Here is a 27,396-nt window from a genome sequence, read left to right as displayed (position 1 = left end):
TTTCCTCTTACCTTAGTGGTTTTTCGTAGCAAGCAAATGAAATAGAGATTTTCATTCTCATTTTTATGGATAGTTGGTAGTTATTTTCCTTATGAATGTGAAAAAAAGTATAAGAAGTAGCATAATTCTTTTCAAACCAAAAAAAAAAAAAAAACAACCAGACTATTCAGTAGTGAGGTATGTCATAATGCTATGGTATTGCATTCATGAATGCGAAATAAGCTATTAATATTCATGCCTAGTTCTGAGAATTTATTTTTGTTTCTTTTGCAGTGCCATACAAATTACATTCCTGTCTGTGGATCAAATGGGGACACTTATCAAAATGAATGCTTTCTCAGAAGGGCTGCTTGTAAGCACCAGAAAGAGATAACAGTAGTAGCAAGAGGACCATGCTACTCTGGTATGTATGATATTCTTCTGAATAAATTTTGGAAAATATGGTGGAATCATTTCTAAAAGGGAGTTTTGATTCAGAGGTATATTTCCACAACTGCTGCATGGATTGGTGGTGGTTGTTGTGGGGAGTGGGGGAATCTGTTTTGCCCTCATTTAACGTTGTTGCTTTTGCTTTTTTTAACCTCAGGTGGTCTTGTATGGACTTATGTTACTCCTTACTACATTGTTAAGGCTTAACACCCTTTTTGTAGGGACTTTCTTTTCATGTCCTTTGCCTTATGATTTGAACGTTAGACAGAGTGAGCTTTGAAGTGGGGAATGATAGGGGATCTGTCTTGATGATTTTTTAAAAAGAGGTGAGGAATTTCTGTAGAAACTCATTAGCAGTATCACAGATTGTTGCTTTCCAAGTTTTTTTCTCTGCCACCTCTTCATCCCATGCTGTTTGTATTTACTTCATCTTTTTTTTCCTTCCTGAATTAGTAGTGGTCAATTTGGTGAACTATTAATATTATTTTCTTACTTGTGTTTGTATTAATGTTTGGGGATAGAGATGCAGGTGAGGTAACTTGAATTATTATATTGAGGTTAGTGGTAAAGGTGAAGGCCATTCTTATGGGATTTCCACTTCCTTTCTTTCCCTATATATTACAGTGTTCAGAAATTGTCCCTTTTACTAAATGTGACAATTTTAGGGTCAATCAACTACAAAGTCAAAGGGGACAGTCTCCAAGGTTGTTCTCACTTCTGACACCAGCTGAGATCAAGAGGTTCCCCAGCTAACCACTAGGCTCAATAATTTGCTAGAAGGGCTAACAGACTCACTGACAGGTATTATATGCATGGTTATGAAGGGAGAGGATACATGTTAAAATCAGCCAAAGAAAGAGATGCCTAGGACAGATTCTGGGAATGTTCCAAACATGGAGTTGCTGATTTTTCTCTCCCAGTGGAGGCATGGACAGTGTTAACTCCTCCTAGTTACAATGTGTGGCAGTGCACATGGAGTATTGCCAGCTGGGAAAGCTTGCCTGAGTGTCAGTGTTCATAGTTTTTTCTTTATGAGACTGGGTCTCACTCTGTCCCTCAGACTGGTGTGCAGTGGCACGATCATGACTCACTGCAGCCTTGACCTCCCAGGCTCAAGGGATCCTCCTACCTCCATCTCCTGAGTAGCTGGGACTACAGTCACATGCCAACATGCCAGGCTCTTTTTTTTTTGTAGGGACAGGGTTTTGCCATGTAGCCCAGGCTAGTCTTGAACATGTGAGCTCAAGCAGTCTGCCTGCCTTGGCCTCCCAAAGTGCTGGGATTACAGGTGTGAGCCATTGTACCCTGCTATTCATAGTTTTTATTGGGGCTCATTGTGTAAGTATAATTGATGAGTTGGTTGTGTGGTTAGTTGAAGACTCTGGGTCCACTAATACTGTGTGACTCGTAGACTCCATGATTGGTCTACTCTTTATGATTGGTCTTTCTAGTGTAACCAACCCCCCACCCTAAGACTTAAATGTGGCCCAACCCCCAACACTAAGTTCCAGTGTGGGCAGCACCCTCCCTTAACCAATATCCTCCTATCAGGTATGACGTAGGTTACCTTCCGGAAGCAGAGGGAAAAGCCCAGACCTCTCTTGTAGTAAGACCAAATTCTTTCTATACACACTAAAATAATCATGTGCTTGGAGAAATTATGTTTTGAGGCTAGTAGATTATGATTTGGTGTGGTTTTTATATACTTCTTTAAGTACATTGTGTTTCACAGAATGATCTAGAAATTAAAGAGGAATATGGAGGTTCTTTCCAATCCCAAATTATGCTTCATTTATGAGGAACATATGTTTAAGACACCAAGTGCTTTGATAAACAGTCAATGTTAAACATTAGGCGGCAGAGTGGTAGATTGGAAAGAGCACTGCACCAGGGTTACAAGACCTCACCTTAACCTAACTCCAACCCTTATTTATTGTGTGACCTTGGACAAATCACTTAACCTCTCTGAGCCCCAATTCCTTAACTTGTTAAGTGGATATTATCTCCTGTGGTTGTTAAATAAGAATTGAATGAGCAAAGTTATAAGCTGCTATATTGATTTTATTTTCTGAGTGGGCAGTGTTTTGTTATTTGGTCTTTTGTGGATCCTATTCCTTGAAGTAGAAATACTATTCTCTTTTCCTTACTTGAAAACTCATTTTCTTATGGTTAAGGTTGGTCTTAAGCCTTTTCTCCTCTGTGAAATCTTTCTTCTGTGACATCTCCTGGCAGAGTTTGTTTGTGTAAACAAACTTGGGTGTATCTCTATACGTATACCACATTGTATTTCATTCATCTGACATAAGTACCTCCAGCCAAATCAGTGCTTTCTCAGTGGGAAGGTACTGTCTTGCCTAGGGATGTATATCATAATCTCAGGGTGGGATGGAATCCTGTAGGTTGGGGAAACGCATACCATTTACAAAATATAACCTACGGGGAGACTTCTACCTTGTTATCATAATAGCCACAGTATTTGATTTATTTAAGGATTCTAAAAGACAAAGGAAGGTATGAGTTTTTATATTTATTAAAATTAGACATGGTTTGAATAAAAGATTGGGAGTAGTATTTCATATACTGGGAATATGTATTATTTATCATTTTATTCTTCGCATTTACCATGGTGCCTGGCACATAATATGTACCCAATCATTGTATGTGGAATTGAAGTAATAAAGGGGTGTTTTCCTAAGAAGAGTTTGGTCATAAAAACAATTTTGAGTTTCCTTTTTCCTTCTCTTTTTTTCTGTTCCATCACTCTTTTACTTCCTCCTTATTTACTCAGAGAAAATGTCATTTTGTGGTTGATTAATCAAAATTGAACATAATTTAAGACTTTCCATAAAATCCCATGAAGATTTTACAACTGATACTGTATGCAATATATATTTTTCTAATTCCTCCTGTTTTTGCAGTATCTGGGAATTTGATTATTGTCTGAAGGAGCTTGAAGGGAAGGGAACAGTATTGTTGAGTGTTGTTTTCTGCTCTAGAGGACAATTTGGAGAGCTACCATGGGTTCTTTAGGATCCAGGGTATCCTCTCCCCTGGAAAGTGCTAGATAAAGTGTCAAATTCCTCACTTGCTCTCTCTGTTTTTTTACATGACTCTGTGCTCATGATTTTATATCATTACCCTGTTTTCAACATGTTCTGTGCTAATATGTTGGTTCCTTTAGGATTATAGAATAAATATTTTGTATTAATTATACTTGGGACTGGCTTCTTTCTGGTAATTTTGATGAAGGCTCTTTTTAATTTCACTAGCGACAAGTCAGGTAAGTTTCCTTCTGATTGGATTTCCTAGAGGAAGTTAATTTTATTAGTAATGTGAAAACCTCAAGCCTTTGGTTCTTTGCTTCCTAAACCTTAGGGCTTTTCTTACCTTTTGGCTTTTGGTCTTTATCCGCAGATTTCATTAAGAAGATTTTTTTTTTTTTTTGGAGTAAGACCCAAAGCTCTTTTCCTGCCTTTCTAATAAAAGCAGCTTATTCATTATTTCTCTCAAGCTTTAACAAAACTAAAATTTTCTCCTATGTTTTAAATGAGTGGATTAAAATTAATTATTTATATTTGGCCATTTACTTTTCAGTATTTAGTGTCTTTACTCTGTGCAAAGCATCTGGATATGTCCTTAATGGGATACAAAGATATATGAAATATAGATGATTATGTATCTAAGCAATTTATATTTTGAGAGCAGCATAAAATAGGTATGTAAGAACAAATTGTAAGATATCAAAAATTTGAGAAAGGGACTGAGAATGGATATCACAGTTTTATTTTTGATAGAAAATTTTATTATTTGATAAGATGAAATTTCCAGGAAAAATGTTCATATTCATTCTTTGTTTTTCTTCTCAGATAATGGATCTGGATCTGGAGAAGGAGGTAAGTTTCAAGTACCTCTTAAAGGATATTTGCTTTTCTTTCTTTCTTTCTTTCTTTCTTTCTTTCTTTCTTTCTTTCTTTCTTTCTTTCTTTCTTTCTTTCTTTCTTTCTTTCTCTTTTAAAAAAACAACTTTGAGATATAATTGACATACCATATAATTTGCCACTTGAAGTGTACAATTCAGTGACTTTTAGTAAATTCACGGTTATATATTCATTAGTATATTCAGAGTTATATATTCATCACCACAGTCACTCTTAGAACATTTTAATTACCTCAAAAAGAAACCATGCACTCCTAACCCAACTCTCCCTCCTAGCTCTAGGCATTCTTGTTTCTCGCATTTTTCCCTGGAACTTTGTTGTCAGACTAAGGGGAAGATGTTGTAGTTTCTGTTAAATTGAGGTTGCATCAAAGTGACTTCTTCTTGGATCATACCCACAAGTGATTTTGGCTTGGACTAGAGTATTTGTAACTCTTTCCCATCCCTTGCTTTCAAGTTTTTGCTCATAAGGAATTTTAATGGTACAGGGTTAAAAACTCCAGAGGAAGTTGTACATAGAAAAAGGAAGACTTGCCCGACAACTCTCATGGAGTTTAGAGTTTAATTTAAACCTTTAACAATTTCCTATCTATGTTTTTGATTTTATTTTACAAATATATGAAGTATTTCTGTTGTTTAAAAGATTAATATTTGGTAATAGCATATAATGGAGTTTAAATGATCAGAATTGAGATTGACTAATCTGTATCATAGTCTAATGAGGCTATAGTTCTTAATGAGTATGTACTGTATACAAAATAATGTTTGAGGTATTATGGGGTACACCGAAGAACACCCACTTCAGTACAATTCACACTTAATGCAAATGGAAACTGCAGTTATGATCCTTTCAAAACTGCCTGAAAGTTCACTCCATACTTCTACATTTCATAGAATCTTAAAATTTCAGTGTTGGAAGGGACTTTGAAGGTCTCCTGGAGAATAGGAGAACTGTCCTGAGGAGAAATTCAAGGATGACAGTCTCAGCTAAAAAAAAAAAAAAAAAAGTTAAAGCTGTCAAACAATAGAATTTGAAGTAGATGGACGTGTTTAAGCCAAAGCTTTATAATCACATGTGAAGGATCAGGTAATAAATTCCAGATCTTAGAGCTGGAACAGATTTTAGGCGATCATATAGTCTAGCCCCTGTGGTCAGGTATTCAGTTAGGAAACTGTCATTGTCATTGTTCCTATATTAAAGAAGTGAGAGTTCATCTTAAGATATGCTTATATAATACAATATTGGGCTGGGCGCTGTGGCTCATGCCTAAAATCCCAGAACTTTGGGAAGCTGAGATGGGAGGATCACTTGAGCCCAGGAGTTTGAAACCAGCCTGGGCAACATAGTGAGACCCTGTCTCTACAAAGAAAACGAAAAAAAGAGGCTGGGCGCAGTGGCTCATGCCTATAATCCCAGCACTTTGGGAGGCCGAGGCAGGTGGATCACCTGAGGTCAGGAGTTTGAGACCAGCCTGGCCAATGTAGTGAAAACCCCATCTCTACTAAAAATGCAAAAATTAGCCAGGCGTGGTGGTGGGCACCTGTAATCCCATCTACTCAGGAGGCTGAGGTAGGAGAATTGCTTGAACCCGGGAGACGGACGTTGCAGTGAGCCAAGATTGCGCTACTGCACTTCAGCCTGGGCAACAGAGCGAGACTCCATCCTAAAAAAAAAAAAAAAAAAAAAATTAAAAAAAATTTTAAAAAGCCAGGTGTGATGGCGTTGTAGTCTCAGCTACTTGGGAAGCTAAAGCCGGAGGATTGCTTGAGCCCAGGAGGTTGAGGCTGCAGTGAGTGGTGATCATGCCACTGCACCCTGTCTCAAACAAAACAAAACAAAAAATGCTGGATATCTTGCCCTGAGGATGTAGGTTGACCTTTTTTTTTTTTTTTTTTTTTTTTTTTTTTTTTTTTAGGGCGTATGAGTTAGAAGGGCTAAGTGGTTTGCTCCAGTTAATATACAGACCTTAGTGAGCTCATGGTAACTGTAGTATTTCTGAATATTATGATGTTTTGGGGCCTCAGGATTACTTAGGATGATAATCCCTGGTATCTGTTTGGGAGTATTCATGAGAGTTTAGGGGAATATTTCTACTTAAGGATAGGCAGACACCAAAAATTAGAAGTTTGGCAGCATTACCAAACAGGTATGGCAAATTTGTGTACCTTTTTAACACCCTCTTTATTATAAGACACCTCCTGAGGCCGGATGTGGTGGCTCATGCCTGTAATCCCAGCACTTTGGGAGGCTGAGGTGGGCAGATCACAAGGTTAGGAGTTCGAGACCAGCCTGGCCAACCCCATCTCTACTAAAAATACAAAAATTAGCCTGGTGTGGTGGTGTGCACCTGTAATCCCGGCTACTTGAGAGGCTGAGGCAGGAGAATCACTTGAACCCAGGAGGCGGAGGTTGTGGTGAGCTGAGATTGCGCCACTGCATCCCAGCCTAGGTGACAAAGCAAGACTCTGTCTGAAAAAAAAAAAAAAAAAGACACTCCCTGAATAGTAATCTTTTTCAAACCAAATTCAAGGGAAGTCCCTTGAATGAACTGAAATCCTTAAGTTGAATTCAGAACTGATCTCCCTGGCCAGTTTGAGATTAAGGATGTGATCCACTCTAGTTGAGACCCACAAAATGTAAGGCCCTTTCAGTGTGGGATGTGAGCTGAGTCTGGGGCTGGTGATATTTACTGTTTTTTTTTTTTTTTTTTTTTTTTTTTTTGCGTTGGGTCGTAGGAGACCTGCATACTTTTGTATCTGTGTATTTTTGGCTGTGCTAAGTGGCCAAGTAGAAAAAGAAAAGTCCTTTATAAAGAGACCCTTTTCCATTTTAAAATTTGGAAATAAGTATTTCTTTTAACTCTGAAGTTAGTTTTTATGTAGTTAGAAAGACAGGTATGAAACTGATGTGAGGAAAAGGTGAGAGTTACATTCTTTTGTGGTCAGGTGCTTATCTGCTGACCAACTTTGCACAGGCTGATTGCAACAGGAGGATAATCACAGGACTAAATGTATTTCTCCTGTCTCTTTTCTTTCTCCCTTATTCAGTGTTATATGGTAATTAAAAAAAAATTCATTATCAAACCTACTGTGTTGTTCTGCCTAGATAGTTTAAGAGATCATTTTGCCAGCACCAAAACTTCTTTTCCTCACAAAATATGTTGTACTTAGTACTGGCAACATTTTTGAACTTCAAGCATTGGTAGATTTTGGAGGTGACTATTTTCAAGAGCTCAGGTACATTTTCCTCAGAAACAGGATAATGACTACTGAAAACATGAAGCGTATCTGGAAAGGATCCCAACTTTTGGTTGAAAATTTGATTTTTCTTTTTAAACAGAAGAGGAAGGGTCAGGGGCAGAAGTTCACAGAAAACACTCCAAGTGTGGACCCTGCAAATATAAAGCTGAATGTGATGAAGATGCAGAAAATGTTGGGTGAGTTGGTTGAGGGGAAGGGACAAAGTTATTTAGAGATTAATCATCAGTATGATTATATTGTGGAAAGGTATCATTTACCTGGTTCTGTATCTTTTGTGTGTTTTCAAATTTTTTTTTTGTTGTTGTTGTTTAATGCTAGTCTATTGACTTTTAAGTTGATACAATACTATGGCTATTTAAGTCAGTTTAAGCGTTGTATTTTAGAATGAGAATCCATTTATAATTTTTCTGGTTTTATCTATGCCTTTTTTCCTCCAGATAGTTTTATATATTTTATACCAAGTGCTTTTGTCACTCATGTTCAGCCTTCATTAAGGTGGGTTTTGTAGCTGACAGCACTGTCTGTCCAATTTCCCATTCACTCCCTGTAAGAAATGGTGTTCTTTTGTAGAACAGTAAGGCTGCAGACATTTATCAATAGTCATGTTTGATTTTTCCTTTCATCAGTATTCTATTTCCAATCTAATGCTTCTTTCATTTTCCTACAGTGCTGGCTTTTTGTATATTTGATTCTAAAAGCTTTAATGTTGACTTTAGGACCTGGGAGCATAAATGGATCTTCTTCACTTCCTCAGTTTCCACTTAGTATCTATTTTAAAACACTTATTTATTTCTATAAGATATTTGTGCTTTCTTCCTTACTTGTACATATTTTTGGTGTGTATTCTCCAGTTCCGTGTTTATTCAGCCCTTAACTACATATTTGAGCCTTTCACTGAACAGTAATAATATGATCTAATTAGCATTAAATGTCCAAAGTTAGTTTTGCAAATTAAGAACACTCAATTTTCACTATTATGTACAAAATCAGCTATTTGGATGGCATTTGGTAAAACTGTGTTAATTTATTTGGTGCGTATTTCAAAGTGGGTGAGAACTGGCAAAAGACAAGTAAGTTCAGTAAAAAATGAACTCAACAAAACCTGAATTTACTGCTTCTGCACGTTGGTCACATAGATTGACCCGTGTCCATTCATTTCATTAGGAGTGGTTTGATTTGGAAGAACATGTTTTCCGAAGCAGATACTGGCCTATAGAACAGTAGAGAAATAAATGATGGGCAATATGGACTTACAGAGAGAACTGATAATAGATATTATGCTGTTTCTTCTTTTTATTTTGTACTAATGATATGGCATGATGAAACACCGTAATATATGTGTGTGTGTCTGCATTCTTCCTTAGTACTCTTCTGTAATAGTGTTCAGAGACAAAATAGCTGTCAGTGATTGACTGGCTTGGTCTTTTGGTCTGTTTTTATTCCTTTCATGGTGCCTCTATTCATCACTATTTTATACATTTTTCTATTATCATTTTTCATGCCTAATTTAAAAAGATGGAAGTTTTTTGCTTAGAATTGAAACATATTCCATCTACTCTCAGAAGTGGCTCCAGATGTGACATCTACATGATAGGCTGGGTGCAATGGCTCATGTCTATAATCCCAGTGCTTTGGGAGGCTTAGGTGGGAGGATTGCTTGAGGTCAGGAGTTCTAGACATCTACATGATAAAATACATATCGTTATGTAAACACCTCCTCATAATGTAATATGTAGCCTATTCCCAATCAAAGCAATTCTGTCGTGTGTACTAAATTAATTTTTTGTGTGTCTATTTATCTGACAGCTTGCTACCACTATTGTTGTAGATATCAGCTCTAAGCATAAGGAAGTGGACATAGACCATGGAAGGGCTTACCAATAGTAAGGAGCATGCAGGCTCTTACCAGCAGGCTAAGGAGCACATAGACAGTGACAAGCAGCCAACATCAGGCAAGGAAATTGATGCGACAAGAGGGAAATACGAAGGAAGCAGTTGGTATCTTTATTTAGAAAAAAGTGATTAAGCTAAAGCGTTTGATCCTTTTATGGAAGGAGACAAAAGGACATGTTGTTAATATCTAATCTTTTAGTCTGTAAAGCACTCGTTACTGATTGCAGTTGTTTTAACAGTGTAAATGTGTATCAGTGGTTATTTAATTTTTTTTTTTAACTTTTAAATGGGCCATGGTACCAAGAAAGTTATATAGCGGTTATGTAACTCCCTCAAGGTACCTTCCATGTGTTTTTCATGGTTGCTATCCAGGTGAATAGTAATGTATCTAAGGGTAATTTTTACCCATCCAGCTGGGCCGTTTAGGTCTGGAAAATGGAAAGCTGCAGAAATATAACATTAGCCATTAAGTCTTGATTTTTATATAAAAACCTGTTATTTATTAAGATGTTACATAATTTTCTTATTAAAAGATAAACTTTTAGTTATTAAGAACAAAAGCTCAGTTATAATTCAGGTAGTTCTGTTATGACTTAATTATTATTATCCATTGGAATCAGAGTATTAAGGTAGGATCTTAATATTTATTTTCGGGTCAGGCATGGTGGCTCATGCCTGTAATCTCAGCACTTTGGGAGGCTGAGGAGGGCAGATCATGAGGTCAAGAGATCAAGACCATTCTGGCCAACATGATGAAAACTCGTCTCTACTAAAAATACAAAAATTAGCTGGGCGTGGTGGCATGCACCTGTAGTCCCAGCTGCTCAGGAGGCTGAGGCAGGAGAATTGCTTGAACCTGGTAGGAAGAGTTTTCAGTGAGCCAAGATCGCGCCACTGCACTCCAGCCTGGCAACAGAGCGAGACTCCATCTCAAAAAAATAAAAAAAAATAAAAAAATAAAAAATTTATCTTCTAGTCTGATCCTCTCATTTTAAAGGTGAAACCATTGAGGACTAAAGTCAGTGGGTTTGATGGGGGTATATTCTTCTAATTAACAGCACAGTGCTTTTCTTACCATCTACCTTTTTCTGATTTTCTTTTAAAGAAAAAATTCCTGGAAGGAATGTTATCTTTTTCCTCCTTTGAGGACTGCTGCCCAGTGACTTTTTTTTTTTTTTAAACAAAAACACTGCCCTTTTCATCAGCCTGGTCCCAGCTGTGATTTCTTTACTTCTGTATTGAGTCTTGGTCACTCTGAGTAATAGCTGCTTTTAAATTCTGTTAGTTCTTAGCCGGCATCTAGAAATCAAATACCTATTTACTGAATTTCTTACGAGTGACTTTCAGTCTTTTTTGACTACACTTCATGTAAAAAATACATTTGCATTGTTATCCAGCACTCCTGTTTACATACACATTGCACTAATAAATATTAAGTCAAACAAAATTCTGTGGAATAGTACTTACCTTTATTAAATGCAATGTACTCTAATATTTTCTATCTTACTTTTTTATAAAATACTGGCAGTGAACCACTAAATTGACTTCATAATCCACTAGTGATTATGACCTGCAGTTTGAAAAGTATTGCTCTATAGTATAACTATAATAGATGTGTATTGCATGTATTTTTTTAGGTGTAAGTATTCATTTAAAATTTTATTGTAGGCCAGCTGTGGTGGCTCACACCTGTAATCTCAGAATCTTTAGAAGGCCAAGGCAGGAGGATTGCTTGAGCCTGGGATATCTAGGCTGTAGTGAGCCATGATTGTTCCACTGTGCTGCAGCCTGGGTGACAGAGCAAGCCCCTGTCTCCAAAAACAAATGAACAAACAACCCAGAAAGTCAAACATACTTTGTCTTTTCTCAATTTGAAATGTCTTTCCTGTCAGAAAAAATGTTATCCAACCTACCTGATTTGCAAAGAGCAGCTAAAATCTTTCTCTTGCTTTTAAAAAGTCTTTCTCTTGCTAATAGTTGTTAAAAAAAAAATTCTGGTATTTTGGTGAGGGGATAAGTGATGCCATGTAAGTTAATTTTCTGCTGTTAAGAGAAGTGCTTTTTTTTAAAAAATTTAGCCATTTAAATATAAATTGATTTAAATACATTACATCTTTGCCTTCTTAAACAGAATATACAGAACATGTTTAACATATTCTTACAGTTACATATCATGTAGTACGTTACAGTTTTCAGAGCATTTTTTACATATATATATATATATATATATTTTTTTTTTTTTTTTTTTTTTTTTTTTTTTTNGTGCTGGGATTACAGGCTTGAGCCACCGCGCCCGGCCACGCTAGGTCTTATTCTTTGTTTTTTTTGAGACGGAGTCTCGCTCTGTCGCCCAGGCTGGAGTGCAGTGGCCGGATCTCAGCTCACTGCAAGCTCCGCCTCCTGGGTTTATGCCATTCTCCTGCCTCAGCCTCCCGAGTAGCTGGGACTACAGGCGCCCGCCACCTCGCCCGGCTAGTTTTTTTGTATTTTTTTTAGTAGAGATGGGGTTTCACTGTGTTAGCCAGGATGGTCTCGATCTCCTGACCTCGTGATCCGCCCATCTTGGCCTCCCAAAGTGCTGAGATTACAGGCTTGAGCCACCGTGCCCGGCCCTTTTTACATACATTTTAAAGCTATTCTCAGCAGTTCTGTTTGGTAGTAGGGCAAGGAAGTATTATCCTGATTGTTCTAGGTGAAGGTGAGTTCAGAAAGGCTGAATGGAGAATCAGAACATAGGTCTTATGACAAGGAATCAATCTATTGTGTTGTGCACACACATGTAGAGGCCAATGATGTGTGGTTGTTTCACTGCTGCACTTAAGGCTTCATTTAGCTTTGTGTTTTGGGTTCTGTATCTGTTTTTTAAAAACATGTTTTTTTCTGTCTTGTAAGGCTGTTAGCTGCTGCTTCTAGATGCTGTCAGTGTGCCTTGTCTATGAGTTTGACTGTAGATGCCCTCAACTTTTAATTTGCTTCTCTGCTTCCTCTGTTAGGAAACAAACACTTGCAGAAACTGTATCTAAAGTAGGAATAACTTCTAAATGTAAAATAAGAGTATATAAGTTCTTCTGAGTGAAGTGCATGAACTTTATTTATTGCATCTGTTTTATCTGTCTTATCTGCTCAATGGCTATTTTAATTCATTTATAATTTAAATTATTTTTGCTTCTAAGAGGCTTCCCCCTCACCCTTCCTTCCTGAAACTCACTGCATTTCTTTGATGGCACTGTGGGCTTTGCTTGGGTTTGTGACAGTTATGTTTGTTAATGCTTACCTTTCAAATTTATACCTAGAGATGTAGGTGGTTGAGGCTCCAAGAAATATGACTCCCCACATAAGTGGGTTTCAGTATTTCACTGTGACCACTGTGAAACAGTGCATAGATTTCCTACTTGGTCTTAAAACTTGAAAACAGCACTTCCTTTACAGCAACTTATATTTCTTAAACCACATATTCTTAGTACCTACCACACCCCCTCTCTTTCTAAACAGTATTTCTGATCTGTCCATGGCTGAAGTTACTGCTGTAAGATAGCCATCAGCTGTTTCTCTGGATACTTTAGTACCTTTTATATACCCCACCTAAATCCCAACCAGGAATGGTGTGAGGAGTCTGTAGAATCATCAGCCCTAATGTCAATACAGGTGAGTTATAAAAATCCTCCAGTTATTTCTTTTGAACTTTGTCTGCAATGCACTTTATGGAAATAGCCCCTGCTCTTCTGCCTCTTTTATGTAAGTCTCCTTTTTGGAGATGCTGTTTCCATTTATCCCCCTGAGTGATATAAATATCTCAGAATTGCTCAGAGAATCATACAGGTATAGAGTGTGGCAGACAACATGGATAACCAGTTTAATCCACCTGCTGGAGATCTTAGTCATTTGTGGTACCATTTTCTGTTTTGACGCAGATTCCTGTTCAGTACTACAATCTGACGAGTCTCCCTCAGAAGGTGCAATGACATCTTTTCTCTTGTGTAAACAGAACAATGCTACACATTTGTGTCCTGCAGTATATCCTACTTTCTGGAAGCTTCATGTACTTTTTAAAACAAGAACTGAAGAAGTACCTTTTCCATTCTTCTGCTCTTATTTCCTCCTAGTCCTCTGACTAGGAGGTAGTAATTTTTGTCATTTAGCACTGCCTTATTCTGGATATTCTAAAACTATTTTTAGGTTTAATAAATCCCTACTGTAGCCCCTTAGATTATAATGGAAAAATAATTTTATGTTGTTTTTAAAAACATAAACCTTTTTAAGCATTATTTTATCCAAAGTATAATCTGGATGTTAGTAATGACAGGCTCCTTTATCCAGAAATAACTTTTATTTTTTTTTGAGACGGAGTCTCCCTCTGTCGCCCAGGCTAGAGTGCACTGGTGCGATCTCGGCTCACTGCAACTTCCGCTTCCCAGGTTCAAGCAGTTCTCTGCCTCAGCCTCCCAAATAGCTGGGATTACAAGTGCCCACCACCACGCCTGACTAATTTTTGTCTTTTTAGTAGAGATGGGGTTTCACCATCTTGGTCAGGCTGGTCTTGAACTCCTAATCTCGTGATCCACCCACCTCAGCCTCCCAAAGTGCTGGGATTACAGGCCTGTGCCACTGCGCCTGGCCTTCCAGAAATACCTTTTTGAGACGTAGTCTTGCTCTGTCGCCCAGGCTGGAGTGCAGTGGCATGATCTCGACTCACTGCAAGCTCCGCCTCCGGGGTTCACGCCATTCTCATGCCTCAGCCTCGCGAGTAGCTGGGACCACAGGTGCCCGCCACCACACCCGGCTAATTTTTTGTATTTTTTTTTTTTTAGTAGAGACGGGGTTTCACCATGTTAGCCAGGATGGTCTCGATCTCCTGACCTCGTGATCCGCTCGCCTCAGCCTCCCAAAGTGCTGGGATTACAGGCGTGGGCCACCGCACCCAGCCCAGAAATATCTTCTTAAAGTCCTTTGACAGTTGCCAGTAAGAGAGTTTTGCCTTTAAAATGCAAAACTCCGTCTCCCCACAATCTCTTGCAGTTTTCTGAATGCACTGTTATTATTGAACACTTTCTTACCCACTTTGCCCCTGTTATTCCCCCTGCCTGGAGTGCCATTCCTGTTTATCAGCTTGTTTTAACTCCTATTCCTCCTTCTAGCCTTAGATGCCGTGTGATGTGTGACATAGGTCAGATTCACCACCTCTTCTTTTTTTTTTTTTTTTTTTTTTGAGACGGAGTCTCGCTCTGTCGCCCAGGCTGGAGTGCAGTGGCCGGATCTCAGCTCACTGCAAGCTCCGCCTCCTGGGTTCACACCATTCTCCTGCCTCAGCCTCCCGAGTAGCTGGGACTACAGGCGCCCGCCACCTCGCCCGGCTAGTTTTTTTTGTGTGTGTGTGTTTTTTAGTAGAGACGGGGTTTCACCGTGGTAGCCAGGATGGTCTCGATCTCCTGACCTCGTGATCCGCCTGCCTTGGCCTCCCAAAGTGCTGGAATTACAGGCTTGAGCCACCACGCCCGGCCTCACCACCTCTTCTTACCTTGCGTTCTCCCACAGTTCCTATGAGTTGTGTGACCATATTCTGTGTTCCTCCTTGGTCTTGAAAAAGCAACCTCTGCATAGACTAAGTAGATTGTGAGTTTCCTGAGGGCAGGGACTTTGTCTTGCTGATTTCTGTCTTGGGTAAACTGCCCATAAGGTTGGGTATCTTAGGATGGGTCCTTTTATAGGCCTTGGTTGAATTAGTGGCAATCAACACTAGGCCTTTATTATTCACTTAGAGCTGCTTACAGGGTGGTTGTAAGGATTTAAGATGTGTGAAAAAGACTAGCATTGAATTTGTTGCAGGCTTTATTAGGTGTTTGTTAAATCTCAGTAACTTGACATGAATTAGTTTAAGCCAATGTTTTCCTAACTGGTAAATAAACTTGCTATATTGAGAAGAATGGTACTTTCTATATAGGGTTAAGAAGAAAGGAAGTGAAAGGGTAGATGTTTTTCAGTAATAATAATGCCATTCAGATGTGCACAGTATTTGATAGATTTCAAAGGGCTTTTTACAAAATCTTATTTGATCCTGTCAGCAGTGTTCTGAGGTATTTTCCCTGTTGTAAAGACTTGGAGTTGTGATTTGCCAAAATTATAGTGCTAAATCATAGAAGCCATTGAATTTATGCATTCATTTATGTATGTATATGTGCATTCATGCCTTTGAAATTTAGTGCTGCCAATTCAAAAGCTTAAAAAGGCTCTAGAGTGAAAGGTCTCATTTCCACCCCTGTTCCCAGTCACTCAGTTGTCTTCACTAGAGACAGTCACTGTGATCTGTTTCTTGTTTAATCTCCTGGGGTATTTTATGTATGTGCAAGCAAGCAAATATGTACATATATATATATATTTTTTTTTAAAAAACTAATGGCATCACACTATACCTTATTCTGTACCTTATTTAAAATCTTTATTGTAAAATGTACACTGCTTACAGAAGTGTTTAAACATACATGTGCAATTTAAGGAATACTGATTAAAAACCACCTATGTACCTAACACCTAGGGTACAAAATAGAATACTGCTATTATTTCCAGTACCTTGTGTGAACCTAGCCATGGAAGGAAAGGGTAATAGTGCCCCCTTAGAGAGGAAGGCTTACAGAAGACACTTTGAACAGCCTCTGTGGCAGGGTCTGGTTTTCAGCTCCTCGGAGAGTTTACAAAGTTCCCTTTTGGGGAAGTCAGTGGACAAAGCCATGAGTATTGGAGTCACAGGGTCATGGAGAATGTGGGCTCACTATAGTTGAGGCATCTGATAGGATTCTAATGTATGGATCACTGGTAGAAATGTGATCAGAATGGACTGCTGTGCTCTGTGTTGTTTACTTTTATAATCTCCCCATAGCTCACCTTCAGGTGTCAAGAGTATGTCAATTAACTGAGTGGGCTGAGTTGTTCTTGCAGCAGGACATGGAGGGGAGAGTAGGAATTTCATTATCTTTATTAACTTTTTTATTATACTTTAAGTTCTGGGGCACATGTGCACAATGTGCAGATTTGTTACATAGTGCATGTGCCATGATAGTTTGCTGCACCCATTGACTCGTCATTTACATTGGGTATTTCTCCTAATGCTATCTCTCCCCCAGCCCTCCACTCCTGACAGGCCCCAGTGTGTGATGAGGAACTTCATTATCTTATGGTCAAGACAAGCCAACTACACATAAGAATCTGGGCCAGGCTTACCTGAGCAGTCTGTCTTCTGACTGAAAGTTGGGTACGGTAGCACTAGGCATCTTGGTAATGATGGCCATCCACGCAGCTGTTTAAAGTATTTCATTGTGGACTGATTGCCCTCTACATCTTGTATATAGCTGTCATCCCAGGATCTTCCTTCAGTATGGTATTTTTTCCGACAACAATCGATTTTCCAACTCTCTGACACTACCTAGATGTCCAACAATTCAATTAAATTCTGACAGTAACTACTTGGAGTTAGCGCAGACCCATGGTTAAGGACTCAGTCCCATAAGACTGCCCCCTCTTTATAACCAGCTACAAATGAGGTCCCCAGGCTACCCCCACTTCTGCCCAGATGACCATAAATTTTGGAGTTCCCATGCCCTACCTAATTTGCTAAAACAACTCACAGAACTCAGGAAAGCACTCTACTTCTTATTTATTTGTAAAGGATACAAATGATCAGCCAAATGAAGAAGTACATAAAGCAAGGTCTAGAAGGGTTCTGAGTGCAGGAGCGTCTGTCCCCATGGAGTCAAGTACACCACTGAGATGTGCTCACCAACCAGAAGCTCCCAAACCCCCCTTATTCTGAGTTTTTATACTGAAGTTTTACTATGTAATCGTGACTGGTTAACTCATTGGTCGTTGGTGACTGAACTTAACATCCAACCCCTCTCACCTTCCCAGAGGTAGGAGAATTGGGGTGGGGCTGGGAGGCAGAAGTTCTAACCCTCTAATCACTGTGGTTGGTTTCTCTGGTGACATTAACTCCCTGCCCCCTCACCCCATGAGTCATCTCAGTAGAATATAAGAACTCTCCTATCACTCAAGAAATATCAAGGGAACTCTATACCAGGAACTGGGAACAAAGACCAAGAATATTTTTTATTATACCACTAGGATCTTCCTAGAAATTCCTTTGTCTCTCCTTCCTATATAGGGTACTGTGTTTCTTTTTTTGCTTCTCACTTCTTGGTTTTACTTTCCCATTTTATTACTACTTATAGCAGCTTCTTATGAAAAGATGTAAGATTTTAAAAACTTTTGAGACCTTGTTTGAAGTGTTTAAGTATTTTTATTCTACACCTAATATTTTATTTAGAACTTTGCAAGTGCATAATTCGAGGTGTGAGACAAATTTCCCTGAGAATTAAGAAAGTGTTGCTTTGTTGTCTTCTAGCTTCAAGTGTTGCTGTTGAAGTGTAAAGCCATTCTAATTCTTGATCCTTTGTATATGATTTTTTTCTCTCTTGAAGCATGTAGAGTCTTCTTTTGGTCTCCAGTGTAGTGATATCTCACAATGTTATGCCCTTTCCTAGATACTTACTGACTTCCATTTTGAAAACTTTTCTTTAATTAATTATTTGATGATTTCCTTTCCTCTTTTTAAAATTTTTTTATTTTTGGTACTCCTGTTACTTGGATATTGACATCCTGGACTAGTTCTCATTTTATCTTTTTTCCCATTTTCTGTTTTAAATTTTTTTGCTGTACTTTTTGAGAAATTTCTTCAACTTTATGAGTTTTTCATTTTTGCTGCAATTTTTAATTTCCAGGAGCTCATTTTTGTTTTCAGAGTACTCATTTTTAGAGCATTTTACTTTTATTTTATGATTGCAGTCTGTTTTTGTACCTATACGTTATTAGTTGGTATTCTATCTATTGAAAGAGTGGGATTTTTTTTTCTATCAATCAGTCAGGACTCATGGATTTTTCTTTTATTCATTTGTAGTCAATGAGTTATAATTATTCTTTTGTTTAGTTTTCATGTTATGTGGCCTTTTAAAATGAGTTAGGGAGTGTTTTCTTCTAGTCTCTGGATGACTTTGTGTAAGAGTGAAATTATCTGCTTTTGGCCAGGCGTGGTGCACATGCCAGTCAATGCTTTGGGAGACCAAGGTGGGCAGATCACCTGAGATCAGGAGTTCAAGAACAGCCTGGGCAACATGGTGAAACCCTGTCTCTACTAAAAACACACACACACAAAAAGAAAAAAAATTAGCCAGACGTGGTGGCACATACCTGTAATTCCAGCTACTCTGGAGGCTGAGACACAAGAATCACTCAAACCTGAGAAGCGGAGGTTGCAATGAGCCAAAATTGTGCCACTGCACTCCAGCATGGGCGACAGAGTGAGACTCCGTCTAAAAAAAAAAAAAAAAAGAAAAAGAAAAAAAATTACCCACTTTGAAAGATTGGAATGGATGTGTTCATAAATTGTGTTTTAAAAAATGCCTGGATCTGATGCTATCTTTAACGGACTTTTTAAGAACAACTGATTTAGTTTCTTTAATGATTAGTGTACCCTTAAGGTTCTATTTCCTTTTTTGTTAGAACGTGATAGCATTTTTAAAAAGTTATTCATTTCACCTAGATTTTCAAACTTGCTGGCATAATGTTGTTTACAATAACCTTTTATTATCTTTTAAATCATAATCCCTTTTGAAGTTTTACTCTGTTTCATTCCTGATATTGCTTTTTCTCTTTTTCTCTCTCAGGAAAAAGCCTGCAGAAAAGCTTGTGTTATCAATTTGAAAATCTTTTCAAAGAACCAACTTTTGGTTTTACTAACCTCTGTTGTAACTTTTAAATTTCTGTTGTTATATATTTTCCTTCCTTTTGTTTTTATTGGCTTTTTTTTCTGTTGTTCATTTTCTAACTTTTTAAATGGATGCTTAGTTTTTTTTATCTTCACCAGGCTGGAGTGCAGTGACGTGATCTCAGCTCACTGCAACCTCTGCCTCCTGGGTTCAGGTGATTCTTCTGCCTCAGCCTCCTGAGTAGCTGGGATTACAGGCATGCACCATCATGCCCAGCTAATGTTTGTATTTTTAGTAGAGATGGGGTTTCACCATGTTGGCCAGGATGGTCTTGATCTCCTAACCTCATGATCCACCCACCTCGACCTCCCAAAGTGCTAGGATTACAGGCGTGAGTCACCATTCCTGGCCTTTATCTAGTCTTTTAAGATTTGAGAGAAACCTTTGAGGTGAGGGATGGAACCAGGAGGCTGTCTGGGGAAGAGTGTTTCAGGAAGAGGGAAAGTCTGAGGCAGGAGTGTCCCGGGTGTGTTAGAAAGAAAAGTGGAAGTGTTAGAAGTGGATGTGGTAGAGTTTCATGAAAAATTTTATGATAAACATGAAAAATACCTTTTCATGTGGTACTTTCCATGCTCAGATATTTATTTGGTATAACAGCTGTAATGAATAGAGAAAACACTGGTCTCAGCCCCTCACTAGTTTTTTGATCTGGGGCCTTTAGATTTCCTTCATATTCAGTTTCTCTATTGATAATTTATAATTGTCAGGGTTAGATGAGGCAAATGGGACTCTACCCACACAGTAGGTGCAGAGTAAATGTAGTTAAATGTTTTGAATTTAGCATATTTACTGAAGAGTGATTTCTATTCATTTGAGTGCACACTTCTGTGCTTTGGGCATCCTGACCTTTGCTACGCTTGTCAGTCTGCAAACAGCTGTAATCACTATAATCAGTCGTACCCGTGGCCTCTGGAGTCTAATATTTTCCTCCTTCGCTCATTGTTTCACTGAGCTGGACTTTACTTGAGATGGTAATTTAATCTTCTTTCTTTGTATTCCATTGAAAACAGTAGCGATTGTTTTCACAGTTGTTAGTCTTAGATGCAGTGATACCATCCCACTAAGGAGCACTGTCTTTTTCATACATTTGATCAAGGCATTTCCTGGTCGGGCTGCAAAACCCACTGTAAACAATGCCACTTGTTAAACAAGTGATTACTTGTTTCTTATTGGACTGGTATGGTATTTTGCTATGTTGCTGACATTCTCTTCCATTAGCCACCATTTCTATTTTATTGCCATCCCAGTTTTGCCCACTTTTATCCTTTAGGTCGCGGTGGGCAAAATTTTTTTGTAAAGGGCTAGGTGGTAAATATATCAGGCTTAGCAGGCCACATGTGGTCTTCACCATACCTAACCTTTTAAAAATGTGAAAACCATTTTTAGCTTCTGGGTGTGCAAAAACAGGCATTGGTCTGGATTGACCCACTGCTGTAATTGCCAGGATTGATCCCTACTTTACACCATCCATATGTATATATAAAATATATGGTAAAATGACAGGAAATAGTGCCTTTATTCCAGGTTGAGCTGTACTTTTTCCCCACTTGTTGTTTCTTAATTCCTTTTATTTTTCATTACTTCTTCATTTTCTTCACCTTTGTGTTTTCCACCTGTGTTCTCCATGAATCAAGAAATCTGTTTTGCTTAGTGAAGACTTTGTCTTTATCCCTTTCCTTAATTAATTAATTCATATCATTTAAAAGTATTTCCCATTCCTTGGGGCATATTGAAAGGAAAGAAGCACTTCCCTTTTTTGGATCATCCCTTTTGTTACCTTTCTCTCATTTTCCTTTACTAATAGGAATTTACCAGAAAAATCTAACGGGCCTGAGTGTGGTGGCTCATGCCTGTACTCCCAGCACTTTGGGAGGCCGAGGTGGGGGAATCACTTGAGGACAGGAGTTCGAGACTAGCCTGGCCAACATGGCAAAACCCTGCCTCTACCAAAAATACAAAAATTAGCCAGGCATGATGGCATGTGCCTGTAATCTTAGCTACTTGGGAGGCTGAGGCAGGCTTGGACCTGGGAGGTGGAGGTTGCAGTGAGCTGAGATTGTGCCACTGCACTCCAGCCTGAACAACCGAGTGAGACCGTGTCTCAAAAAACAAAACAAAACTAAACTAACAAGAAAAAAGAAAATCTGTTAACTTTACCAGATTGCTCTTTGAAATTAATTTTCTCTGTTCCTTTGCCTGATTTGACCCCCTCTATTCTGCTACTCTTTTTCACGTTATTTCACTGCAGCTTACCTGTAGCCATGAGAATAATCATTCTCAAATATTGTTTTTATTATATTACTCCTTTAAAGACAAGTATATATTTAGATTCGATATTTAATATAGTAATTTGGAATTTGGAGAGTATTTGAAAAACCTTGTTTTACTTTGATATATTAAAAAACAGTATCTTCTGTGGAAATGAGCATGGGCTCTCTCAAATGTAGCAATGTGTATATAGATCAGGCTATATTTATTAGTGCTAGAAGTGTGTCATTTATTTCAAAAGTAAAACTAATGTTGTGTGTATATCAAGACCCTATTGAGAGAATCTGAAATACTGTTCTTTAGTAGAAAAAAATTGATTGAATCTTTGAAAGCCCATTTCTAGGGATAATATCTTGGAAGTTTTGATGCAGACCTTGCATCATATTGTAAGGCTCAAAAACATTGTTAAATGAAAATGGTTATTGTATGATTTTTTTTCCCTTTATGCTGAGCCTTGAGGACGAGGAACTGGGAACAAAAAAAAAAATGAGGGGAAATGTGGCCTTTCCTTGGAAAGTTGAGCAGAGAGGTTCACAATTAATTCAACACCTCAAGTTTTGTTTAAGTAATGGGAAAAGCCGGGTGCGGTGGCTCAAGCCTGTAATCCCAGCACTTTGGGAGGCTGAGACGGGTGGATCACGAGGTCAGGAGATTGAGACTATCCTGGCTAACACGGTGAAACCCCGTCTCTAATAAAAAATACAAAAAAATAGCTGGGCGAGGTGGTGGGCGCCTGTAGTCCCAGCTACTCGGGAGGCTGAGGCAGGAGAATGGCGTGAACCTGGGAGGCGGAGCTTGCAGTGAGCTGAGATCCGGCCACTGCACTCCAGCCTGGGCGACAGAGCGAGACTCCCTCTCAAAAAAAAAAAAAAAGTAATGGGAAAAGTCTTTGTACATTTGTTTAATATAAAAAGCATTGCCACTAACTTTGGTAATGGGCAAGCCATGATCTTTGAGCCTCTGACCTTTTAGGATTACATTTCTTTTGAGTCTTCTGTTTTATTAACTTTATTTCTGAGTGCATGCTGAGATTGTTAGTAAGAGCATGCTAAAGCTAACCTCTTTTTCTTTTTTGGTAGTGTGATAAGATTGCAGTACCAGGGCTGAGACTTAATTGTAATGTATATGAATCTAAGCAGGATAATCATCAGTCTGGCTTGGTATACATGACATAGGAAGTCAGGTCAGACGATAGCTGCAATTCTAGGTGGTTAACAACTTTCTTAAAAGGTGTTCAGTAATGGATTATTTTTTCTAGAAATATTAAGGTAGGTTTCTTAGAATATGACACATGACTGTGTTTATCCTGTTCCAGTCAGTGCGTTTATTGATGACTTGTCAACATTATGAATATGTCAGTCTAGAAGAGATGTTAGATGATAGAATTAGAGTCCAGAAGATTTCAGCATGCTGAGATAATCTAAAATTTGATAGAGATAAATGTGAAGTCCTAACCCTGGGTTCTAGACAATAGTGGTGACATGTTTTGCAGGCCATACCTACAGAGTTGAGTATATTTAAGAAGTTGAGTATGTGTCTAAAATTTGATGTGGTTATCAGAAAAGTTAATCCTATCCTGCCTGTGTTATGTAAGCATAGTGTCCAGAACAGTTAAGGTAATAGCTTCTCTGTACTGTAGTCCTTGTTTTGTTTTTGGCCTCATATTATGAGATACTGAATTTGGAGGGTGATCAGGATGATATAACAAATGAGGAATCATTGAATAAACTTCAGGTGAAAACTTGTATTCAATATCATGATAATCTTTGAATATTTAAATGATATTTTGGGCTTACTACATGTACATTCAGAGGCCAGAGTTAGAGTCAGTGGGTGGAAATTAATTAGGATGCATGTTTGGGGCTCAGCCCAGGTAATAACTACCCATGAGATGTACTGCCTTGGTGAGATAGTAAGCCGTCTATCGCTACAAATACTCTGGCAGGGACAATGTAACAATAAGGTCACAAATACTGCTGAGAGGAGCCCTGCACTGAGTGGAAGATGGGAATAGATAGCTTTCTAAAGTCCTTTTCAGCATGGCATTCTTTCAGTATTTGTTTAGATACAGAGATATTATGACTAAATGTTTGTGCACATGTTTTCACCCATGCATAGTAGCTTGTTATTCTCTGCAGTTGTCTGTGCCCCTTCCTTATCCAAAACTTTCACCTGAACTCACCTTCTGGGATTGGCTAACTTTATTTTCTTTGGTTCTTTCACCTCTTGTTTTCCAGAAATTAAAATTTTGGTACAATATATATTTTTTGACTTTAGTGAATATTCTTATGAATTTAAAAGTTTTTTCTGTTGCCCTAAGTTTTAAATTATAAAATATATATTCAAAAGTATATGAAAACTAAAATGTACACATTTGATTTAATGTGCAAAATTGGAATGAGCTTTTTTGAATCTACCAAGGCAAGAAACATAATTTTTTTAAAATTTATTTATTTTTTGAGATGGAGTCTCACTCTGTTGCCAGGCTGGAGTGCAGTGGCACAGTCTCCGCTCAGTGCAACCTCTGCCTCCTGGGTTCAAGTGATTCTCCTGCCTCGGCCTCCCGAGTAGCTGGGACTACAGGTGCCTGCCACCACGCCCAGCTAATTTTGTTTTTGTATTTTTAGTAGAGATGGGGTTTCACCATGTTGGCCAGGATGGTCTCCATCTCTTGACCTCGTGATCCACCCACCTCGGCCTCCCAAAATGTTGGGATTACAGGCGTGAGCCACCGCTCCCGGCCAGAAACAGAATTTTAGCAGTACAGTCATCTGCCAGTGTTTGGGAGGAACTGGTTCTGATACTCCCCTCAGATACCAAAATCTCAGAATGCTCAAAGTCCTGCAGTCGGCCCTGAGGTTCTGGAAGGCAGACTGTACTTCAGGGACCCCCATGTCCCTCTCTAATTGCATCTTTCTGTCACCCACATGGTATACTGCATTTTGCAGAAATTATTCCCTTCCTTTCTTTATAGCTTATCACATATGATAGGTCCCTTAATAATCTGTAATCTGGCTTTTGATTGCTTTTGTATTTTGTATAAATGGAATCACACTATATGCATTCTTCTTGATTTTCTTGTGCACAGCATTATATTTTTGAGATTCATTTATGTTGATGCACATAGCTGTAGTTAATTGAGTTTTACTGCTTATTGAATTTGATTGTTTGCCTGTACCACATTCTTTTACAGTCCATTTTACTGTTGGACTTTTGGATTATTCCCGTCTTTTGTTCTCATGAATAATACTGCTGTGAACATTCTTACAGATTTTCTGGTATACACGTGCAGGAGATTTTCTTATTTTTTCTTTTCTTTTTTTTTTTTTTTTGACAGAGTCTTGCTCTGTTGCCCAGGCTGCAGTGCAATGGCTCAATCTTGGCTCTTCGCAATCTCCTCCTCCCAAGTTTAGGTGATTTTCATGCCTCACAGCCTCCTGAGTAACTGGGATTACAGGTGGCCACCACCATGCCCTGCTAATTTTTCTATTTTTAGTAGAGATGAGGTTTTGCCGTGTTGGCCAGGCTGGTCTTGAACTTCTGACCTCAAGTGATCTGCCTGCCTCATCCTCCCAAAGTGCTGGGATTACAGACATGAACCATTGTGCCTGGCTTGTGTGTAGATTTTCAAGGGCCTTGCCTTGTAATGAAGTTATTGGGCATGTGCAAGTCTAGTTTTTCGTCAGAATGCCTGTTTTCCAAAGTTGCTGTCCCAGTAAGCTTTCCTACTGTGTCCATAATTGATGGGTTCTTGGTCTCGCTGACTTTGAGAATGAAGCCACGGACCCTCATGGTGAGTGTTACAGTTCTTAAAGATGGTGTGTCTGGAGTTTGTTCCTTTAGATGTTCAGATGTGTCTGGAGTTTCTTCCTTCTGGTGGGTTCATAGTCTCGCTGACTTGAGGAGTGAAGCTGCAGACCTTTGCGGTGAGTGTTACAGCTCTTAAAGGCGATGCGTCTGGAGTTGTTCATTCCTTCTGGTGGGTTCGTGGTCTTGCTGGCTTCAGGAGTGAAGCTGCAGACCTTCGTGGTGAGTGTTACAGCTCATAAAGGCGGGGCAAACCCAAAGAGTGAGTAGCAGCAAGATTTATTGCGAAGAGCGAAAGAACAAAGCTTTCACAGTGTGGAAGGGGACCCAAGCGGCTTGCCACTGCTGACTTGGGCAGCCTGCTTTTATTCCCTTATCTGACCCCACCCACATCCTGCTGATTGGTCCATTTTACAGAGAGCTGATTGGTCCATTTTACAGAGCACTGATTGGTCCATTTTGACAGAGTGCTGATTGGTGCATTTACAAACCTTTAGTTAGACACGGAGTGCTGATTGGTGCGTTTGCAAACTTCTAGCTAGACACAGAGTGCTGATTGGTGTATTTACAATCCTTTAGCTGGACAGAAATGTTCTCCAAGTCCCCTACCCAATTAACTAGACACAGAGCACTGATTGGTGCATTTACAGTCCTTTAGCTAGACACAAAAGTTCTCCAAGTCCTCACCAGATTAGCGAGACACAGAACGCTGATTGGTGTGTTTACAAACCTCTAACTTGACACAGTGTGCTGATTGGTGCTCTTACAATCCTTTAGCTAGACAGAAAAGTTATCCAAGTCCCCACCTGACCCAGAAGCCCAGCCAGCTTCACCTCTCAATGGCACTTGCCCCTTTGCGGCACCTAGCCCGGGCACTCTGGCAGCCCAGAGAGAACTTTTCCCCTGATTGAACCCCGCGTGGGGCCTGCTGAGTGCGGGCGGGGGAGTCTGCGCCCACCTCGGTCTTGTGAGCGCCTGGCGCAGCCCTGGCTCCTCCCTGCACCTCCTCCTTCACACCTCTCAGTGAGCAGAGGGAGCCGGCTCCCACCTTGGACAGCCCCAGAGAGGGGTCCCCACAGCGCAGGGGTGGGCTGAAGGGCTCCTCAAGCGCAGCCAGAGTGGACGCTGAGGCCCAGGAGGCCGAGGAGGTGCCGAGAGCAAGCGAGGGCTGCTAGCACATTGTCACCTCTTACTACCAGCAAAAGATGAGAATTCCCTTAGCTCCTCATTCTTGCCAGTACTTGGGTTTTGTCCTTGTTTTCGATTTTTGCCAATTTCGTGAGTGTGGATGGTATCACATTGTGATTTTAATTTTAATTTTTCTGATTCTTAATGAGGTTGAATATCTTTCACATATGTTGTTCTTATATGTTTCCTCTTTTATTTCTATTTATTTCTTTGCTCCCCTTTCCCATTGATCACATATAATATTTAAAAAATTGATTTGTATTTATGTATTCTGGATAATACTTATTTGTTGATTATGTGGGCTATAATTATCTTTTTGTTTGTAGCTTGTCTTATTCTCCTTATGGGGCACTGTTTATTTCAAATTCCTCAGTCTTATGTTTGATCTCCTAAATCTTTATAGTTTTTGACTTTTACAGTTAGGTCTTCAATTCATCATGAATTAAGGAAATCATCAAACAGAAAAGGAGAAAAATGATGGACCCCTCCCCATTTATTCATCTTCAAAAGTCTAATTCTGTTACATCTTTTCTTCCATCCTTACCTTTTTTGGGAATAATTTAAAGCAAATCCCAGCATCAAGTCACCTTACCTGTGAAGATTTCAGTTTTGCTGATGTTTTATCTGCTTGGTATATGAGTTGCTGAGAGAGGTGTGTTAAAACCTATCATGGTGGATTTGGCAATTTCTTTTCTCCTTTTCTCTCCTTCCTTCCTCCCTCCCTCCCTCCCTCCCTCCCTCCCTCCCTCCCTCCCTCCCTTCCTTCCTTCCTTCCTTCCTTCCTTCCTTCCTTCCTTCCTTCCT

At 39.1% G+C, this 27,396-nt stretch overlaps 1 protein-coding gene across 1 annotated transcript in view; it reads left to right on the top strand.

The window, feature by feature from the left end:
* The window catches only part of TMEFF1 (transmembrane protein with EGF like and two follistatin like domains 1), a 100,259-nt gene that overhangs the window by 34,886 nt on the left and 37,977 nt on the right, over nucleotides 1–27,396 (top strand). Inside the window, exons 3-5 of the mRNA XM_025359999.1 lie at nucleotides 274–403; nucleotides 4,296–4,322; nucleotides 7,707–7,803. Of these exons, the coding sequence (XP_025215784.1) occupies nucleotides 274–403; nucleotides 4,296–4,322; nucleotides 7,707–7,803 (254 nt within the window). The remainder of the gene's footprint in view (nucleotides 1–273; nucleotides 404–4,295; nucleotides 4,323–7,706; nucleotides 7,804–27,396) is intronic.

The sequence above is a fragment of the Theropithecus gelada genome, chromosome 15 (assembly GCF_003255815.1).
Source record: "Theropithecus gelada isolate Dixy chromosome 15, Tgel_1.0, whole genome shotgun sequence".
In the NCBI taxonomy this organism is placed as follows: domain Eukaryota; kingdom Metazoa; phylum Chordata; class Mammalia; order Primates; family Cercopithecidae; genus Theropithecus; species Theropithecus gelada.
The sequence above is the reverse complement of the archived record's forward strand: the minus strand, read 5'-3'. Positions and strand labels throughout refer to the sequence as shown.